This window comes from Scardinius erythrophthalmus (genome assembly GCF_964197995.2).
Source record: "Scardinius erythrophthalmus genome assembly, chromosome: 10".
Classification (NCBI taxonomy): domain Eukaryota; kingdom Metazoa; phylum Chordata; class Actinopteri; order Cypriniformes; family Leuciscidae; genus Scardinius; species Scardinius erythrophthalmus.
In genome coordinates, this window is record NC_138230.1 from 5708915 (window position 1) to 5720820 (window position 11906).

Genomic DNA, 11906 nt, shown 5'->3' on the forward strand with positions numbered 1-11906 from the left:
TCTACTGGCTACTTGCGCACTTCTTATAACTTAGCCTACTGTGTTTACTCAGCTCTTACGGTGATTTTCTGAAGTAAAACTGACGCTTCATCTTTTGTGTGATGTACAATAAACTTTATTAAACTCATCAGTACATGTTTGATCATCATTCAGACAGCAGACTTGTAGGCTATTAATAAATAATGGATACATAGCCTACAAGCAGATGACAAAAACGTTATAATAACCGTAATTAAACTACTAAACCATACCTGTTTCATCTCTATACAGCACTCTGACTCTGTAGGCATTATTGTCCGACTCGAAATGAACGCCGTTACTGAGAGTTTCTGATATTATCATCATTCCGTGAGATGAATTTTTCCTGACAGACTGAGCACGAGCTCATGAAGCTCCGCCCCCTGTGTCGTCCAGCAGCAGCTCATTTGCATTTAAAGGGGACTGTCGGTACACGATCCGTTCAACCTACACGATCCGTTTCACGCATGCGCGTAATTACGTACGTTAAATAACAAACGGGTTCTTATGGACGTATTTGGTTATTCTGTGCCGTGATGAAGACAGAAATATTATATCGGTGCCTGTAACAGTTTTATACACTGCTGTCACGTTATTTGAGCTGTTTCTGGATGAAGGCAGACTTATGGACGTATTTTGACAGTGTGTTGACACGAGTTCAGGGAAAACTTCCTAATGTCAAGTTTAAAATGAATATGCGCTTAAGGTGCGTGACAAAAACACTCGCGCACTTCAGTTAGTGCGATTAAAGTGTTTACATGGCCGCATGCTGCGATTAAAAACGGTGTACGCCGCCTGTTTTAATACGATTATAGTTTATGCAATTATGAGCTTAATCACATTATTAAGTATTGTGTTTACATGAGGTAAACTGGTAAAGTATAATCGCAATATTGCTAAAATCCCATTATACGCATGCGTAGAACGGATCGTGCAGGTGGAACGGATCGTGTACCGACAGGGACACACTGAAACGGCTCGTTTTTCTGAGCCCCAAAAAATGTCAATTTAAACATGCTGTAAAAAATGATCTGTTGGGTATTTTGAGCTCAAACTTCACATACACACTCTGGGGACATCAGAGACTTATTTTACATCTTGTGAAAAGGGGCATAGAACGGGACCTTTAAGTTTCTTCAGTGGTCCGGTATTTTTCGTGTATCACATACATGCTGTTATGTTGTCTTCCTGCTATTGGATTACCTGAGTTTGTTTTATTAAAGAACCTTTTGTTCATATATATATGATAATTATGTCTCTCTGAAATGTTTTTTTCTCAATTTAAACCATTGTGATAATGATGTATGATATATACACTGCTCAAAAAAATTAAAGGAACACTTTGAAAACACATCAGATCTCAATGGGGAAAAATATCATTCTGGATATCTATACTAATATGGACTGGGTAATGTGTTATGAATGAAAGGATGCCACATCGTTTGATGGAAATGAAAATGATCAACCTACAGAGGATTGAATTCAAAGACACCCCGGAAATCTAAGTGAAAAAATGACGCAGCAGGCTTGTCAATTTTGCTGAAATTTCATTGCAGCAACATAAAATGGTACTCAGTAGTTTGTATGGCCCCCACGTGCTTGTATGCATGCCTGACAATGTCGGGGCATGCTCCTAATGAGACGACGGATGGTGTCCTGGGGTATTTCCTCCCAGATCTGGACCAGCGCATCACTGAGCTCCTGGACAGTCTGAGGTGCAACCAGGTGATGTCAGATGGACCGAAACACAATGTCCCAGAGGTGTTCTATTGGACGTAGGTCAGGTGAGCGTGGTGGCCCTTCAATGGTATCATTCCTTCATCCTCCAGGAACTGCCTGCATGCTCTCGCCACATGAGGCCGGGCATTGTTGTGCACTAGGAGGAACCCAGGACCCAGTGCACCAGCATAGGGTCTGACAATGGATCCAAGGATTTCATCCCGATACCTAATGGCAGTCAGGGTGCCATTGTCTAGCCTGCAGAGGTCTGTGCGTCCCTCCATGGATATGCCTCCCCAGACCATCACTGACCCACCACCAAACCGGTCATGCTGAACGATGTTACAGGCAGCAGAACATTCTCCACGGCTTCTCCAGACCCTTTCCTGTCTGTCACGTGCTCAGGGTGAACCTGCTCTCATTTGTGAAAACCACAGGGCACCAGTGGCGGACCTGCCAATTCTGGTGTTCAATGGGAAATGCCAATCGAGCTCCCTGGTGCTGGGCAGTGAGCACAGGGCCCACTAGAGGACGTCGGGCCCTCAGGCCCCCCTCATGAAGTCTGTTTCTGATTGTTTGGTCAGAGACATTCACACCAGTGGCCTGCTGGAGGTCATTTTGTAGGGCCTTGGCAGTGCTTATCATGTTCCTCCTCGCACAAAGGAGCAGATACCGGTCCTGCTGCAGTGCTGATGGGTTAAGGACCTTCTACGGCCCTGTCCAGCTCTCCTAGAGTAGCTGTCTGTCTTCTGGAATCTCCTCCATGCTCTTGAGACTGTGCTGGGAGACACAGCAAACCTTCTGGCAATGACACATATTGATGAGCCATCCTGAAGGAGCTGGACTGCCTGCGCAACCTCTGTAGGGTCCAGGTATCGCCTCATGCTACCAGTAGTGACACTGACCCTAGCCAAATGCAAAACTGGTGAAAAACAGTCTGAAAAGATGAGTAGGGAAAAAATGTCAGTGGCCTCCACCTGTAAAACCATTCCTGTTTTGGGGGTTGTCTCACTGTTGCCCATCTAGTGCACCTGCTGTTAATGTCATTAACACTAAAGCAGCTGAAACTGATTACCAACCCCCTCTGTTACTTAACTGACCAGATCAATATCCCAGGAGTTTAACTGACTTGATGCTATTCTCTGATTAAAAAGTGTTCCCTTTATTTTTTTGAGCAGTGTATATAGGCTATATATCATGATACTGATGTCTCTCTTAAAATGATTTTTTTTCCTCAATTTTAGTAATTAATTATACCCATCCAACATTACCGTATAAAATAAAATCAATGTAAAAACTGCATGTTTAAAATACAATAAAGCAAGCTAAAAGGGTCATTAGCTGACAATACAACTAATAGCCATCATATTTGTTTATTGAAGATAAATGGAACTACCGAGATTTGTATATTCACAATGTCAATTATAAGTGAACCACACTGCAGATTTAAAGAGGACATGAGATGAAACTAGGTGAATCATATTTACTGAAGAGCTGTGGACCTTTAGTTTACTAAAAAGTGAATCTGAACATACAAAAGTATAAAGATCAGTATTAAAACATCTAAAAAGAAATAGGTTTTGATGGAAGGGTTGAAAAACTTCATGTATGCAAGGATAAATTAGAAGCAATATTTTTATGTTTTTTTTCTTCCCTCCTATTTCCTCATCCTTTCAGTGTTTCACACTCCAGTCAATATGGTGGCAGTAATGATGGCTTGAGAGAGAAATAAACAGGAACTAAGCAGAGGAAGAACAAAAGAGAATTTTAGTTTCCTTATTCACACACGTGCTACACGGTCAACATGCCAACATTTGCAAAAGCTTGTAAAATATGTAAGTCCATATTTATTTATATAGATATTTATATAGATATAGATATTAAAATCACACCCAGCTTGTATGTTCGGTTCCTATATATGTTGATTTCCATTTAGCAACAAAATGTCAAAAACTGATGCAACCAGCAAAATTCTAGTCAAACTGCTAGAGCTAGTGAGTGAGTCAGCATTGTTTTTTTTTGTTTTTTTTGTTGCTCAGAATAATGTTTTTTTATCAGCACACTCTGTGTTAATATGAAGGAATTTTCCATATAGATTTTTCGCAGGTGTTCTACCTGTGTTTTGAATCATACATTGCATTATTGCATTATTAAGGAAATGTCCGTAAACTTAACAGAAATTTTGTGATTCTCTGCCAGGACATTATCTGTTTTTCTACAGACTTTTTTCTTACAGTTTAGTACTTTTTATATAAATATTAGTTTAGAAATACATGGATTATTAATGCAATGAGAGCATTAGTTGAAGATGAAACCAATTTTGTTAAATCTTCAATTTGATGAATCCATGAGGATTTGATGAACTCTCATCTGAGGCTTTAACTGCAGTCAAATTTGAGCAAAAAAAATCAAATAAATCTATTCAGAAGAAAAGTTTATAACCACCTAGATTTTTTCATTCTTTCTCAATAACAAGTTGGAGTTTGTGAATGGTGCATAAGAAATGTAAAAGTGCTAGGTCTAGAGTTAGCTCTATATGATTAGGTATAGTGTTTTTTTGCTCTCAGGCTCTGTTTACTCCTGGTATTCAGATGTGTTTTGGTCAATCAGATCACAAGTAGACGAGAGACACATTCCGTTTACACCTGGTGTTTTAATCTCTTTTGTCCACTTTCAACCACTTCTGTCCTGATTTATTCAAGAGGAGGGTCTATGGGCGGGTAAATTAATGGGTTTTCAATCTAATGAACAAAACATAATTTAAATATAAACGTGACGGGAGATTATGGAAAAACACACAGAGAGCATCAGCTTTAGTTTCTGCTCTGACAGCCACAAGATCAGCCGAACGCTGTGAGTGTGTGTTAGAAATCTGGAATGGAGAGAGAACATTGTGTATGTTTTTTCCCCTTCAAACCAAACTTGGGTCTTCAGCTGATAAAGTTTATATCCCATCTGACTAGAGCTCTTCCCATAATGTTACTCATTAGGTCAGTAGACGGAGAGAAGACAGTCTTTAGTGGCTGTTTGATCACATTCGATCACATGAGCGTTTACACTACAAAAGGTCGAATGTGTTTTCAACTACCTCTGGAAGGGGTGGAAAGTGGACAAGCTAAAAACGTTTTAGAGCCTGTTTACACCTGTATTTAGCGTCGTCTACTTGTGATCCGATCGACCAAAACGCTTCTTAACACCAGGTGTAAACACGGCTTTAGGAAAACTGATCACTTTTTCAGATCTGTACTTTAATTGACATGTAGTTTTGATAAACCACATAATCTTTTGTATTTCACAGCAGTTGGACTAATCACGGCGTTGTTGATCATTGTTTATTTTGCAGGTGAGTATTTTATTTCTATAGGCTAATGTTTTTACTTTTGTTTTACTACTTAAAAAAAAAAAAAAAAGAAAAGAAATATCAACATATATATATTAATATTGCATTGTTTCTATCCTCAGGTCCGTATGCTCTTCAGAAGAGATCCAGCGATTGCCTGTGTTCTCTGTCTTGTGATGGAGAACCTGAGCTAAAGCAACTCAAGAGCGTTCATGTTCTTGTAGAACATCGTTCAGACACAGTTCTGGATAAAACATTCTCCAGTTTGTATGATGGAGGACACTGTTCAGTGCCAGGTTGTTTCCAGAGGGACGCAAAGTACACACTACAAATATATACTGATAATGCGCAAGTACCTCAGCTGCTCTACGAGACTATTGTACAGCCTGGTAAGATCAGAAATCATCCAACCAATGTTTTAAAGGATTAGTTCACTTAAAAATTATAATTTTGTTGATAGTGAGAATTATAGTGGCAGAATGTGCAGCTTAAACAACTTTTCTATTCAATTAAAGTGGAGGCCAATTTTTTTAAATGCCAATATTGGACAAAACACCATGTATTATAAAAGTAGTCCATGTAACAGGTGAGCTGTATCCTCATTAGCCTAAAGTCATATGATGATAGCTTTGTGTGAGGAACAGAAGGTCAATATTGACTGACAATCTTTCTCTCAGTCATTGCTTTCAAATCACATTCAGTCACATTTTTTAAAGTCACATGACGTGGGAGAACTGGAATAGCTTTACTGGGATTGAATATTCACAGAATTTCATTTTTTTGGGGGTGAACTATTCCTTTAAAGTTATTTTAAAAATGTAGTTCTATTATCATTCTAAATGAATAATTGTATGGCTCACCCTCTTCAATTTTCCACAGTGTGTGACACAGTACCAGAAGGGAGGATTGACACAGAGAAACCAACAGAAGGGAGGATTGTGGGTAAATAAACTAAAGAAGGCTCAATTCTTGAGATACACACAATTGTATTTATTAAAAAATGTTTTGTCCCCACATTTATGCAGGAATTCATTCAAAGATGTTTTTTTTTTTTTTTTTGCCTGTGTTTATTTCAGTCCCAGGTGGTGCTGATAGAAACTTCTCCAACAAACTCCTGATCCTGATGATTTTCTGCTGTTTTGTTTTTGTTTTTTAAATTCCTGCCAAAGGAATGATGCCATAATGCTATGCCATTTTCAGACCTCAGACCAGCACAAGATTCGCCAACTACTCGACTTTTCTGAAGAGTATTAAGTGGTGTTCTTCTTAGTGAGGTCTACTATAAACTCTTGCACACTAGCACTTTCAGTGCACACACTTGTTCATTTGACCTCAGAGTTCAGCTCGTTTTGATGATCCGAACCCCAGCTTAAAAGTTTAAAACATGGTCCACGTATGGATCATGTCAACTCATGACATTTGGCATTATCAGGACTCACAAATATTCCCCCATTGCATTATTATACATTATATTCAACACTATATATATTAGTTTAATGTTGTTCTGACACTAAAACTCTGAAAACTTGAATTATTTCTCACACAGTAATTTTTATTTTGGGTGAACTATACACTATACATATTGTCACTATCCACAATACATACAATACACACGATATATTGTTACACCCCTATATATTATATATATATCGTTTTTAATTAGATGTCATTGTGGCAGCTCCTTCACGGCAGCTCGAGATGCAAGTGCCATTCTGTGTTGAGCCTTAGAAACAAATCAAAAGTTCAAATCCCAAGTACAAAAGCGGGGCAAGCAATTGCCACCGTCTCCAGCATTAACATTAGCAGCAGGAGAAGCGTCTGTCTGTGTGTTCATGCAAACATATCACGCTTCTGAACCAAAAAATGTGAATACACTAAACACAATCCAGCGGAGGCAGGGGCGATCAAATTGTTTCGGACCAAGTGTGAAAGCACCTGTATGTTTTTTTTTTCTAAAGCTATTTTTATGTCTTTTATATCTATATGCTCATGTTGCACATTCAGTTTTTGCATTGCTGTAGCTTTACTATTCCAAAAAAAATGTATATAAAATTATATAAAATATATTTGATTAATTCATTTACTGCACAAATTTAACTTAAGGTACTTGTGTAAGTTAAGTTGTTTTCTTACCTGAACTATGCATTAGGTCATTGTACTGTAATAATAACTTAATCTGTGATGAAAACCCTGTTGATGTGACAAATGTTTGTTTTGTATGTTTAAATTTTGATTTCAAATTAAGGGTTTATAAAATTTGCCAAATATGAAAGAAGCTTTGAGTTGAGCCTCATTTATCATTTAGATTTGATGAAGCTGATAAATAGTTTCTCATATTTGACTACAACACACACACACAGACCACATCCAATAAAATATGTATTTTCATTATGGTATTGCACATAAAGGTTTGAAGCATACGTGATAAAAACATCTGTAAGAGAACACAGCTCTCATTTATGAAAGGAAGTGGAAACACTTTGTGGTTTAAGTCTCTGCATTGTTATGAAACCAGAAGGTTGATCGACACAGGTCAACATACAAAACGGAGAAAATAATTTTGTTCTGTGTTTTTTCTTCCTGGAATATGCTAATAATTACCAGTGGTAAGAACATTCTTTAAACTTGGACTTAACTTTAATTTTAACCTCACATACAACAGTTATTTGTATCAAAACTATTTCAGAGAATTGGTTTATCATTTTCCTCCAGATGTTCTAGAAGATGAAGTGACTCTGTTCAGAGTCGAGCTGAAGGACAGAATCAGTCTGAACTGCAACATGAGCGACAGATATGAGATCGCCTGGTTTCATCAGTATTCTCAACAACTAACCCAACTAATATCTGCAAAAACCAGCAATACAGCCGGAAGAAAACTTCTAGTTACGTACAATCTCAACAGAAGTCGTCTGAGAGTTGATGCAGATATAGAGATCACTGCAGTCACGCTAGTTATTACTGGAGTAACAGAGTCAGATTCAGGACTTTATTTCTGTGGAACAAAATCTGTGTCGTCTTCAGAGATGCGCTTCCAGAAACCCATCAGACTGGAGATTGAGGGTTAGTGCTGTGATGTTTCATTCTCACTCAAATCTTCATAATGCTTTCAATGTTGAGATATTTGTGCTAATTTAATTAAGTACCAGTGCTGCTAGTGATCTGATCAAACCTCGTTCACTAAGTATTAGAGTTGAGTGTGTAAGTGCAGTGTTTGAATGATTCTTGTTGAGGAAAGAGCTGCTGTTATAGTAATATTGAAACTACAATAATATTAATTTTTTGATTAACTTCTCTTTGTTTTTAATTCACATTTATTTGTATAGCACTTTTCACAATACACATAGTTTCAAAGCAGCTTTACAGAAAATGCATAAGTCCATATTACAATTTAGAGTGATCTGTTTAGCAGAGGAAACTGTCTAAGTTATGTTTTTCAGTATACATATATACAAAATCACAGTTGGCTAAAAATAATTAAACAATGTAATAATGTAGATAGAGCTCATTGAAGTAATGAATACTTGTTTGTTAACAAATGATTATTACATAGAAAATTGTAGCATTGATACAGTGATCAATACATTAAATCATTTTCAGACAAGCTGACAGACAGAGAGGACAAAGATAATTCTGTCACAGAGCCGCCAGAAGATGTGGAGATCGGTAAGAGCGGATGTTATTCTTGATTTTCTCACAACTCAAAAAAAAAGTAATGATTTGCCAAAGCATGTACACTTGATTATTCAACCCCTTCATGGATCTTTAGTACCTAGTTCAGCCTTTCGCTGTTCTGACGTGCTTCAAACGAGATGTATAACCAGACAGCAGCTCCTGGTATAGCGTTTCTGAGGAATCTGAGCTCGTTCCTCGTGAGCAAAGGCCTGCAGTTCAGTGATATTCATGGGTTTGCGCCTTCTTTATATTCTTCAGAATATATTTCAATGTATTTTTTTCTGTATGGGTCCCCAAAAATGCCAAAAAAATATGTGGCATATATTCCAAATACATTGAAATATATTCTGAAATATAACAAAAATATATGAAATATAAGTATGAAATATATTTATTGGGCCAATTTCAAATATTTGCATATATTCCAAAATATATCCTGAAAATATAATTCAAATATATTTATTTTGTGTATGGGATTTCCTGATACTTCATTGAATCCATCTTGCATTCCACACACAGCAGGTTTCCAGTGATAGAGAACGTAAATCAGCCGCAGAGCATCACGAGCCCCATGTTTAACTGTAGACAGTGTTCATTTCAGCATATTCTCCTTCTTCTTCCTCCAGACATACTACTGATCCATAGGGCCTTAAAGTTCCAGATTTGTTTCATCGCTCCACAGAACAGAATCCCAAAACTTATGTGGTTTATTTATATGATTTTGAGCACTTTTATTGTGCTTATGGGTCAGTAGTGGTGTAGTCTCGGAGTTCTAGCATGCGTTTAGTACTGAAACCTCAGTGCCTGTTGCCATCAAGTCTTGCTGCAGGTCTTTTGCAGTCACTCAAGGGTTTTTCTGAACCTGCCTTCTCAGAAATCGTTGATAGCTTCCTTTTTCTGTCCCGTCCAGGAAGTGTAAACACTGTTCCTTTAACTCTGAACTTGAAAACTATGCTTCCAACTGTGTCTCAAGGAACATTTAGTGCATTTGCTATCTTATTTTATCCTGTTCCTTGTTTGTGAAGGCAGATTATATCTTCTCTTAACTTTTTGGAAAAAATGTTTGCCATATTTCTAACATGCAATCAAACGTGACACTCAGCAAACCTCGCCAGTTCAGATATTTAATGTGTTCTAGCTCAAGCACACCTGATGCAACTAATGAAGCCCTTGATTAGTGAATACTTTTGAGACTGCAGAAGTCATTAAAAGTGCCATTTCCTTTGAATTTGTGGAAACCACTTAAACCAAATGTTGTTTTGAGCTATTTAAATTACTTTTGTTTGATTTGTTAATTACAAACAGCTGAAAGTCTGTTAATGTTGCCAATATCCCTGATTTGCAATGGCGGTTGAATAATTTTGATTACAACTGTAACTCAGAATTTAGTGCCAGAAATTTCTGTCTTCATTCTGCAAAACGCTTTTCTGTCTCTGTAGACGAGGTGACGGTGACGGAGCGTGTGCTGATGTTCGGTGGTGTTGGACTGGCTGCGTTTGTGTTTTTTCTGGCCACAGTCATTGCAGGAGGAATCATTTACCATCGTGGACAGCAGAAAGGATGGAAAGCAGCGAAACGTGCATCTATAATGAGCTACAAATCAGCTATATGACACATTTATCATTATTATTTATGAATCGTTCACTATCACGGCTGGCAGAAAGGATGGACCGCAGCGAAACATGGAGCTCAATTCCTCAAAAATCACCTAAATGACAGATTTCTGTGCTTTATTTCACAATCTATCTCAATTAATTCCTACCAGTAAAATCAGCATTGCTGTAGGGTAACACTTATTAAAATAGATAACTGTGGTTCAGATGCTTTTCCAGCTGGCCAGATCTTACTTTCACTTCAGAGAAACTGAGATATTGTGGCCAATGTTACCAGTTTTCAGTAAATTGAAACTTAAAGGGATCATTAAATTTCATAATTTACTCATACAGGTTTGTAACAACTTGAGGGTGAGTAAATGATGACAGAATTTGCATTTTGGGGTGAACTATCCCTTTAAGCAATCATTAATGGTTGTGGTGATTATTCAGGTTTGTGTGGTTCATTTGTGCTGGACAATAATGAGCCAATGTCCTTGTAATGGCTTCTATATAATACAAGCAAACAAAAGCTTTAATATCATTAGACCAGCAGGACTTGTGGTAAAAATGAACATTGTGTCTGACTATACTTTTAGACTTCATATATTTATGTAGGGGAGCATTAATATACATATAAGCTGTTTTCAAGATAAGATATAAATGTAAATCTCTTCTGTCACATAAACCTTGATTTAATAAAAATGTCAACCGATGTCTTCAATGATAAATGTGTTGTTGAGTGTTATGATCAAATAAACAGCAGTATACAGAAATTGTTTTAATGAGTCATCATTACGCTAAACCTGTTCAAACACTGTTTAAAGTCAATGTCAGATCTTCCATCACACTTTCACACCATTGTCATGCAATGCAGTATATGTCTGACTGCATAATGATGATGCAAGTAAAACCAAATGGGGTTATAAGAAACTGAGTATCACTGACACTAAAAGGATGTCACTTATGCCAAGAAATCAAAATAGGCTACTAAGTACTAACACTAATAATATGTATACTAGGTTATTAAATATATATATATACGCAGTACTGTGCAAAAGTCTTAGGCATGTTAATATGATATAATAATGCTCCATTAAGAACAGTATGTATTCACAGGTAAATTGTGACATATTGGAACATTATGGAAAAGAGTTAGTAATTAGTAATATAATGGAAACATTAAGTTCCCTTTCAGTCGGTCACTCTCGAGGTCATGACGATGAGGCCAATCTTCGAGTGTAACTAAACGAGCCAATGCATATTGCCATGCGATGATGGCATAATGAGCAGTTGTTGAGAGTTATGATCAAATAAACAGCAGTAAACAGAAATTATGTTTTAATGAGTCATCATTACCAAAGCTAAACCTGTTCAAACACTGTTTAAAGCCAATGTCAGATCTTCCATCACACTTTCACACCATTGTCATGCAATGCAGAATGATTTCCTGTCTGACTGTATAATGATGATGCAAGTATACCAAGTATAATGGGGTTATAAGAAACGGACTATCACTGACACTAAAAGGACATTATGCTAAGAAATCAAAATAGGCTACTAAC

At 37.2% G+C, this 11906-nt stretch overlaps 3 protein-coding genes across 3 annotated transcripts in view; all 3 read left to right on the forward strand.

Moving 5' to 3' along the window:
• Positions 1–11906, forward strand: part of LOC308697125 (uncharacterized protein) — a 450215-nt gene that overhangs the window by 296427 nt on the left and 141882 nt on the right. The gene's annotated exons all lie outside the window — the stretch shown is intronic.
• Positions 3490–7253, forward strand: LOC308697187 (uncharacterized protein). The gene is made up of 5 exons (XM_081376336.1): positions 3490–3572; positions 5036–5080; positions 5200–5466; positions 5957–6019; positions 6154–7253. Exons 1-5 carry the CDS (start codon positions 3542–3544, stop codon positions 6231–6233), a joined length of 486 nt encoding a protein of 161 aa, XP_081232462.1. The 5' UTR covers positions 3490–3541; the 3' UTR covers positions 6234–7253.
• On the forward strand, positions 7605–11114 carry LOC308697177 (uncharacterized protein). The gene is made up of 4 exons (XM_081376320.1): positions 7605–7683; positions 7790–8137; positions 8675–8740; positions 10189–11114. The coding sequence occupies exons 1-4, from the start codon at positions 7665–7667 to the stop codon at positions 10359–10361; spliced, it is 606 nt and encodes a 201-aa protein (XP_081232446.1). The 5' UTR covers positions 7605–7664; the 3' UTR covers positions 10362–11114.

Bases quoted from the DNA above. Each gene is read 5' to 3' on its own strand.
- LOC308697187 (XM_081376336.1), top strand. From the start codon at position 3,542: ATGCCAACATTTGCAAAAGCTTGTAAAATAT. The intron at 5,081-5,199 runs GTGAGTATTTTA...TTCTATCCTCAG, and splicing joins GATCATTGTTTATTTTGCAG to GTCCGTATGCTCTTCAGAAG. The intron at 6,020-6,153 runs GTAAATAAACTA...TGTTTATTTCAG, and splicing joins AACAGAAGGGAGGATTGTGG to TCCCAGGTGGTGCTGATAGA.
- LOC308697177 (XM_081376320.1), top strand. The intron at 8,138-8,674 runs GTTAGTGCTGTG...AATCATTTTCAG, and splicing joins CATCAGACTGGAGATTGAGG to ACAAGCTGACAGACAGAGAG. The intron at 8,741-10,188 runs GTAAGAGCGGAT...CTGTCTCTGTAG, and splicing joins GCCAGAAGATGTGGAGATCG to ACGAGGTGACGGTGACGGAG.